The sequence below is a fragment of the Humulus lupulus genome, chromosome 6 (assembly GCF_963169125.1).
Source record: "Humulus lupulus chromosome 6, drHumLupu1.1, whole genome shotgun sequence".
NCBI lineage: Eukaryota > Viridiplantae > Streptophyta > Magnoliopsida > Rosales > Cannabaceae > Humulus > Humulus lupulus.
In genome coordinates, this window is record NC_084798.1 from 179,051,467 (window position 1) to 179,060,967 (window position 9,501).

Here is a 9,501-nt window from a genome sequence, read left to right on the forward strand (position 1 = left end):
ATGTCCCATTTGTTTTAAAAGGGCAAGTGGGAGTTTGTTGGGTTTTATGCCCTTATAAAACCATGTCGGACATGTAACACAATTTTATATTGTCAATAAAAGTAGTTGAAATCATTTAGTTTGACAATCGTGTTGCTTGCTTGTTTTATTACATGATTATTTAAATAATACAAACATTTATAAAAATCTCGAACATATGGATAGTTACAATTATAGTGACTAGGTCACAGTGGATTATAATTGTAATTATATGTTCAAAAGAATCAGTCCTAAGATTAGATCTGTGCATTGGATTTTCATTGATTAGGCAATCTACGATATGATCTACTTACACATTCGAGGTATGGTGTCTTGTCCAAGGCATTGACCAAGTAGATAAGATCGGATGTATTTCATTACATTGGACTAGGGCCGATATTGATTATTGATTGATAAATAAGTATCGTTGTTATCAAATGTAATCACAACATTGACCATAGGTTAAGTCGATCTTAATTCTGAGTGATAATATTCTGTTAATTATATTATTTAAATATTTTCACTTGTTCGTTACCAGCTTACCCTACGGCCTAGCCCATACTTACATCTTGGAGAATTAGTAGTGTAATTGAGTGGGAGTATTATTCATAGATATGAAATCTATAACTTCTGTATGAGAAGTGAAAATATGATTTCCTTAATTGCTTTGTTCAAAAGGTTAAATGATTGAGATCTCATTTCTGTGATTAAGTTCACGTAAATATCATTTATAAGGAACTTAGTGGGAGTTAAGGATAAAATACTGATGAGGGGTAAAACGACAATTTGCACCCAGCTCGTTAGTAAGTCATCGATAGAGGATTAACTAATTGTAATGGTTATAACAATGGATAACGTATTTATGGTTTGGAAAATACATTCTATGAATTCAAGAGTTCAATTCTGAGTTTATAGTGGAGTCACGAGGAATTTATAAGGCTGTGGAATTATTAGTAAATAAATTCACGGTAACTTGTTGGAACTTGATTTCATGGATCCATGGTCCCCGCATCACCTTTGAGTAATTCATCTAGAATGTCTCAATTAATTGATTTAATTATTTATTAGGATTTTTAAAGTTGACTAAGTTAATTTTGGAAAATTTACAGAGACATGAGATTTAGAGAATAAAAGAGAATCTTTGGGTAAATTTATTAATATTGATGAATTGGTGTCAATATAAATAACTATATTAAATCAAGTTTCAAATTATAATTAGTTAATTTGAATAAGGATTTAATTAATTAATTAAAAAATAAAATAAAAGGTTTTGAATTTAGACCTAATTGAGATTTAAATTCAAAACAAAGAGATTGGGCCCAAGTTCATTTATGGGAGCCCAAGACTTTTATCTTTTTGTTTATTATTTTAATTAATTTAAATTTAAATAAAGCTCATTAAGTTGCCTATATAAGAAATATGATATCTAGGGTTTTCATAAAGAAGTCAGTCTAAGTTGATTCACTGGGTAAGTGAAAACCTAGACAATCTAATCCTTTCTTAGCCACTATCTCTTCTTCTCTTCTAGATCTCTATCTCATGTGTTGAGAGCCAGCCCACACTAGTTCTAGGTTGATCAAATGATTGGTGAGGAAGACTGTATTGCTGATCTAGTTCAATTTGTTGATAATACTCTGCTACAGAAATGATCAAGGGTTAGAGAGATTTAAGAAAGGAGTTGTTCCAGTTCCGCTGCATATATGTAAGTTTCTTTAGTTAACGTTGTCTTGTATCAATTTCATAGGAGCATGTGTTTAAGAATTTACATGTTTGATTGATAATATGTAAATTACATGAAAATAAATAAAGATCCTGGAAATATATATTTCCTACAATTGGCCTCAGAGCCATAGGTTGCTAGGTTTTTTTTTCAAGAATGAACATGTATGAAATTGATAGATATGTTAGGGTGTCAATTGGATGGTACATGTTATTACTGCATGTTTATGTGTGTTGTTATGTAAATTTAGCAATAATTTGGTAGTTTTTTACTTGTTTTGGAATTGAAAAATTGCACAGATTTTTAAAAAAAAACTTTTTGACTGATTGGGCAGTGTGCATGCTGGGCACGCATGAAGCCGCCGCCGAGACCATGCCGTACGGACGTCTGTATGGTTTCGGTGCCGAACCCTGCGCCGACACTTTTTCGCAATTTTTTAAAATTGGATATTTTGTATAGTTAAGTTTACAATATTTATAATTGATTATCTGATGATTTCATATATTTGAGCTTTTTAAAATATTATGAATTGGTTATCTGATAATCAAGATATTTTAAGATAATTTTTTTAGTTTGTTATAAATGAAATATTAAAATTAATTATTTGATTTTGCAAGATATTTTTATTGTTTAACAAATTTATAATTAGTTATTAGATAATTCTAGCCATTTTAGATATTTTCAATTTGGTTAAAATATATTTAGATATTTTAAAATTGGTTAAAATATTTAAAAATATAATATCTTATCATTCATAACAACTTAAGAGCCAATGATAATTAATTATTTGAAATTGAATTTTGTTTGATAAATTTTATAATAATTAATTTAATATTTTGCAACTTGTTTAATTAATTATATTAAATTTTGTCTGATGAATTCTATGTTAATTAATTATGGTATTTTACAAAATAGTATATTATTGTAGTATATTTACATAATTTAATAATAGATGCTTATGGAGTAACATGTTAGGCCCATCCAATTATTAGCATATCAAACATCATTATTAAGTTATTTTTTTTTATTTTATCTTTAAATATAAGTATAATGATGACCCAATTTTTGTGTTTGAAAAATGTAGGAAAACTCAAATAAAACTTTCATAAAATGTTAGGTTTTAATTTGGGCCTAATTGAACATGTAAATTTTAAATTCATCTATTATGGGTGGTTCCACTTGTGAAGACTCATTTGCTTTGCATTACTAGATTGAGCTTAATAAATTGAATAACAATTAATAAAACGAAGGTTCAAATTCCTATCTTTTTTAGCTTTGTGTGGAGGTTAGGGAGCCTTAGTAGTGAGTCTGACATATTGAACCCAGCTCTCCTCCTGTTGACTGTGATTTTAGCCAACGACGTGAGAATGTCAAATACGACAAGCCTTCAAGAGAAATAAAAATGACACAGACGGTTTAATGAACAAAAAGTAAATAACACAAAAGATTTCATAGTGGTTCAGCCCCGATTGTCGGTAATAACCTAATCCACTTAGAGTTGTGATTTATAGATCTGTACTCAAGATCAGATGGACTGAGCCAACTGAGTTTCTTCAGTACAGATGGAAAAAATACAAGAATTCTCTCTCTAGAATACTCAGACCCAACTTTCTCTCTCTAGAATACACAGTCCCAATTTTCTCTCTCTAGAAAGAAGAAGCAGAAGAAGAACCCCTCTCTCATCCCATAAGCTCTCTATTTATAGGCCTGGGATCCTCAACTGATATCCCCTTATGATAGGGATATTTTATTATATTTATTACATTTAAACATTCAAAATTCGAAATGTAACAAACCCCCCATTTGTGGGAAGAATGAGAGATTCCCGCGTATGTTGTTGAAGCTGTCTCTGGGAATCTTGACTTAGTCTCCTCTAGCTAGTTGATCCACCTCCTACTGACCACTCATGCAAGTGTTGGTCGGACGTGCATGGTGGTAGGACATGCATGGTGGTAGGACATGTTTTCGTGGGTTGAACGTGCATGGTGGTAGGACATGCACTTCTCTCCTCTAACATGGCACTCTCCTCTAGCATGCCATGTTCCTCCTTGAACCAATCTCCTTGGCTTCTCCTCGGACCAAGGTGGTCCGAGGCAACCTCCTTGGACAACATTGAGGCAACCTCCTTGGCACCTCACCTTGGACAACATTGAGGCAACCTCCTCCATGACATCTCACCTTGGACAAGTTCAAGGCATTCTCCTTTAACATCTCCCAAACATGTCCGATCGAACATTGTATAAGCTTTCCTTATCAAAATCTAAGTCTCCATCCTCTTGCATGAGACTCCTCCTCCTTAGCTACTTACCTTGGACACGTTCGAGCCAACACTTAGGAAACCTTGGGAGGCTTGCCTCCTACACACCCTTGGGGTCTCTTAGGACCACATCCTCCTTGGGGTATCCTAAGACCACTTTCTCCTTGGGGTCTCCTAAGACCACTCCCTTGGGGTCTCCTAGGACCACATCCTCCTTGGGGTCTCCTAGGACCACTCCCCTTAGCTCTCCTAGAATGCATTCTCCTTAGCCTCCTAGGATGCATTCTCCAATTTTTGGGTATAACACCTCCATTCAAGCTTGAATTGTTAAGGCTCATTTACCTAAGTTGGACTTAATTGTATTAGGATATATTTTTTTAGTTGGACCTAATAATTGATTAGAAACAAATTCATTCTATTTTTTGAATTAATTATCAATGGTAATTTTAAATTAATGGAAAAATTATAAAATATGGTTTATTAATTATTTTATTAATTTGGCAAACTTAAGTTGGCTTATTGATTATTTTTATAATTTGGCCAACCTAAGATGGTTTATTAATTATTTTGATAATTTGGAAAACCTAAGTTGGTTTATTAATTATTTTAATAATTTGGCAAACCTAAGTTGATATTTTTCAAAAAGAATAAAATACTAAATTATTTAATAATGAGTTTTAAAATTTTAAATTTGATCTCCACCGTTGATTTAACAAGGTTAGAGTTCAGTGGGGCCTCATGGCGCTTTGATTTTGTCTCCCTACGGAAAATGTTCACTGGACTTCTTAACATGGTTAAATTTCTTAGGATAGATGGTTATAGATGGATCTTCTATAGACTCATCCCTACGATGACTATAGGAATTAAGTCCATAATAATCGAAACCGTGGGTCAAACTCATAAAGTAAGAAATATTTGTGACTCTCGCCTACCGGGACACATGAGTTTTCGTTACTTTGATCGGATGGAATAGGTAGTTAATAAGAGTCTATGACGTTTTATTAATTGAGATGTTTCTCTGTTTAACTAAGTGAATATTTGTGACTCTCGCCTATCGGGACACATAGGTTCATGGCTAGTTAAAGTACCTAAGAAAAAGAAGATAAGTGTTTTAGTATTTTGCTTATCTTAAAACATTTTGTATGTTATGTTATTTCTAAAAGTTTAATGAATAAATGTTTATCAAGCAATGCATTGATTTCTACTTAGTTGATAATCGTAGCTCTCAGATTCCCACCTCATACTCTTGATAAACGAGTTTTAGGCTCGTTTATGGTCTACTTTTAGGATGGTTTTCGTTAGTTTAGGATTATTTTATTGCAAAATTATGCTTGTTTGTTCTTGTTTCAGGTTTTCCATGCTAAGTCGGTGAAAAGAGTGAAAAGGAGTGAAAGCGGAAGAAAATATAGTTAAGTTGGAGAAAATCGTGTTTTTTGGGGTCGATATGTGTGAGTTTTGATGTTGTCAATAGCGCTACGGTGCTATCAAAGGAGCGCAATAGCGCTAGGAAGGATATGAAGGGCTGTTGAATCTGTAAGTAGCGCCCCAGCGCTACAAAGGTAGCGCTACAACGCTATCAAGACCAAAGCATAAGCGCCCCAGCGCTGCATGAAGGGCGCTACAACGCTAGTGCACTAATTCTTAAGGAAATTTGATTCTGACTATAGCTCTGCAGCGCTCAAGACATGGCGCTACAGCGCTAGCAACGCGTTTTTAAAATTTTAAACCACTTTTTGAAGGGAAAAATGGTCTTTTCACTTGGGAATCTTGGAAGACTATTTAAGGAACATTATTCTACGATTTTGGGAGCAGTTTTAGTTTTAAAAAACCCTAGATTAGAAGAGGTTACTGTAATTAGTTTTCTTTTTCATCTGAATTCTTTAGGTTAATTTTTATGAACAATTATCTGAAGTTTATTTTCATCATGTTTGCCATGAACTAATTTCTTTTATCTAGGGATTAATGTAGTCACTGTGATTTCTATTTAATTTTATTATGATATTCTATTGATATTTCTTCTCTATTCTAATCAATATGATGTTTGTTTAATACTAGTAAATACTTGATCACTATTTACTTGATTTAATAGTTTTGATTCAAAATTCAAAAGATGAGAATTGAATATGCTATCATTGTATAGACATAGGTTGCATATTGGACAAAAGTACCTGTATGACTTGTGTAGTAATTAGGTTTCCATATTTAATGCCTTCTATATGTTCAAGTTTATCATAGAAATGTAGAAAACCTGCATATAGATTGAGATCTTTTATCTTGAAAAAGAATATGAATCGATTATATTAACCTACTATTAGAATAGAAAGAAGAGATTTGGAATTGATTATTAAAATTAATAGAATGTACAGTTGATGAAATTAATTCCTAGGCTTTTTAATATTGATTTTTGATTAGTTGATACATTGTTTTGTTTCCAGTTATTTAAATTTTGTTCATAAGTTAGAGTATTCACTTTAAGTTTATTCTTTTCATCATTATTTTAATTCACCAAATAGAAAGTTAAAGAACAATTAGTGGTATTTGGAAATCAGTCTTCGTGGGATCGACACTCTACTTATCATATATTACTTGATTTGACCACGTATACTTGCATGTTAATTTTCACAGATTAAGTTTTTGGCGCTGTTGTCAGGGACTTAAATTCCAATATCACAGTTAATTGTTATTTGTTCTAATTTGGTTATTTTATTTTATTATTATTATTTTTATTTCTGTTTAACATTTATTTGGATCAAGGTTCTATTGTGTTTCAGGAATTGTTGGTATATGCGAATCATTAGACAAAAGGAGATTATACCAATTGATCTGGAAATTTAAAGAACGTGTAGACATAATCAGAAAACAAATAGGAGATTGGAGTTTACTATGGATGACAATTTGGGAAACGGTGCTAATAATGGTCAAGGGGCAGCAGAGGTTCCAAGGGAGCAAGGACCAAGAACATTGAGGGATTATGTACTTCCTACTGTTACAGGAGTGCATTCATGCATTAGACCTCCAACCATTGCTGCAAATTTTTTTGAGATTAAGCCAGCAATTTTTCAAATGGTCCAATCAACTGTTCAGTTTGGAGGTATGCTAATGGAGGACCCCAATTTACACATAGCTAATTTTCTGGAGTTATGTGCTATGTTCAAGATGAATGGGGTGAGTGATGATGCTATAAGATTGAGGCTATTCCCATTTTCACTGAGGGATAAGGTGAAGAGTTGGCTAATATCCTTACAGGCGAATTCTATCACTACATGGGAGGAGTTAGCTCAAAAGTTCCTTGCTAAGTTCTTTCCTCTAGCGAAGGCTGCAAAACTAAGGGGAGAGATCAATAATTTTTATCAGATGGAAGGAGAGTCACTGTATGATTCTTGGGAGCGATTTAAGGAGTTGTTAAGGAAGTGTCCACACCATGGTATAGAAAAGTGGATGTTCGTGCATAATTTTTACAATGGGTTGAATGGAACAACTAGGACAATTATATATGTTGCGACGGGAGGTGCTTTTATGAGTAAGAGTGCTAATGAGGCGTGTGAGCTATTAGAAGAGACGGCGATGAATAATTATCAATGGCCAACTGAAATGGGACAACTAAAGATGGTGGCTGGAATGATGGAATTGGATGCCATATCAATGCTTACAGCTCAAGTAGCAGCCTTGACAAAGCAACTACAAAAGACTACACTCCCATCTCAAGCTATGCAAGTTCAAAACTTGTGTGAATTGTGTGGTACAACCCATCCACCCAACCAATGCCCTGCTCTAGATATGAATAACATGCCCATGGAAGAAGTACAAGCTATAGGGAATTACCAGAGACAACCCAATAATCCAAATTCCATGTCCTACAACCTAGGTTGGAAGAACCATCCTAATTTTTCCTGGTTCAATACTCAAAACACTCAACAACCTTACCCTCCACCTCAGCCACAATATCAACCTTCCCAAAATAAACCACCATATCAACAACAACATTCATACCAACAACCTCCACCTGGATATTATCAACCAGAAAATAGACCACATCAAATGCTAATGAAACCAGGTGAACCCCAACCTGATGTACTTAACCAATTTATGACTGAAACCAGGGCATCCATAAGGAGTTTGGAGACTCAAATAGGGTAGTTGGCTACTTTAATGTCAAATAGAGCTCAAGGAAATCTGCCTAGCACTACAGAAGTTAATCCTAACGAACACTATCAAGCTATTACTTTGAGAAGTAGAACAAGGTATGAAGGGCCAAGGAAGAATCAGTCAGATGAAGAAGGTTAGAAGGGAAATACACAAGGCATAGACAAAGAGGAGTCTAATGACGAAAAGGATACTGAAGACCTTAGGAAGGAAGAAGAGGTACCACCTGTGAGTATTGAGCATCATGTTAGAATTCCATATCCACAAAGGCTGCACAAGCATAATTTGGATAAGCAGTTTGCAAAGTTTTTAGAGGTGTTCAAGAAGCTACATATAAATATATCGTTCGCAGAAGCATTAGAACAGATGCCCAGCTATGTGAAGTTTATGATGGAGATTCTGTCTAATAAGAGAAAAATGGGTGATTATGAAACAATATCGTTAACAGAAGTGTGTAGTGCGATTTTGCAAAGGAAACTTCCTCAAAAGCTACGAGATCCTGGTAGTTTTACTATTCCATGCATGATTGGGGAGTTTGAATGTAAGCATGCACTTTGTGATTTGGGGGCAATTATTAATTTAATACCTTTGTCTGTATTTCATAGACTTGGTTTGGGTGAAGCTAGGCCAACCAAAGTAACATTGTAGCTGGCTGATAGATCTGTGAAGCATCCACGTGGTATTATAGAAGATGTGTTGGTGAAGGTGGATAAGTTTTATAGTTCTTGATATGGAGGAGGATGAGAATGTTCCTATTATCTTGGGGAGGCCATTTTTATAAAATGGGCAAGCATTGATAGATGTGCAAAAAGGAGAGTTGAGGCTAAGAGTGCAAGGGGAAGAAGTAGTATTTAATGTATTCAAGGCTATGACTTATCCTAAAGCAAGTGACAATTGTTTCTCAGTTGATGTGGTAGAAGAAGTAGTAGGGAGAAGACAATTAATTGAGGATCCTCTTGAATTAAGTCTTACAGTTAATGATGTAGATGGTGAGGATAATGAAGAGGCGTTGAGTTATTTGAAGTGGATAAAATCATATTAGTCGTGGAAGCATAAAAAGTTTGAAGAATTGGACGAGGGACCGGAAAGACCATTACCATCGATTCTGAAGCCACTTGTGTTAGAACTGAAGGTTTTACCGGAACATCTCTGCTATGCTTATCTTGGAGAAAAAGAGACTCTTCTGGTCATAGTTTCATCATTTCTTTTGAAAGTAGAGGAGGAGAAGTTGTTGAGGGTGTTAAGGGCTCATAAAATTGCTATAGGGTGGACTCTTACTGATATAAGAGGAATAAGCCCATCGACAGTTATGCATAGGATTCTTATGGAAGATGATGCTAGATTGACTATTGATGCTCAATGA

General features: G+C 34.2%; 1 protein-coding gene and 1 non-coding gene across 2 annotated transcripts; one reads left to right on the forward strand and one right to left on the reverse strand.

Annotated features, from left to right (window-relative positions):
* Nucleotides 1-7,316: 7,316 nt before the first annotated feature.
* LOC133787471 (small nucleolar RNA R71) lies at nucleotides 7,317-7,423 on the reverse strand. Its single transcript, XR_009872491.1, has one exon. It is a non-coding gene; the product is annotated as a small nucleolar RNA R71 (small nucleolar RNA).
* Nucleotides 7,424-7,511: 88 nt separating this feature from the next.
* LOC133785699 (uncharacterized) lies at nucleotides 7,512-9,501 on the forward strand. The gene is made up of 4 exons (XM_062224917.1): nucleotides 7,512-8,049; nucleotides 8,296-8,679; nucleotides 9,044-9,127; nucleotides 9,263-9,501. The coding sequence occupies exons 1-4, from the start codon at nucleotides 7,512-7,514 to the stop codon at nucleotides 9,499-9,501; spliced, it is 1,245 nt and encodes a 414-aa protein (XP_062080901.1).

Bases quoted from the DNA above. Each gene is read 5' to 3' on its own strand.
- LOC133785699 (XM_062224917.1), top strand. From the start codon at position 7,512: ATGAGTAAGAGTGCTAATGAGGCGTGTGAGCTATTAGAAGAGACGGCG. The intron at 8,050-8,295 runs GTGAACCCCAAC...GAAATACACAAG, and splicing joins TCAAATGCTAATGAAACCAG to GCATAGACAAAGAGGAGTCT. The intron at 9,128-9,262 runs GTGAGGATAATG...CACTTGTGTTAG, and splicing joins TACAGTTAATGATGTAGATG to AACTGAAGGTTTTACCGGAA.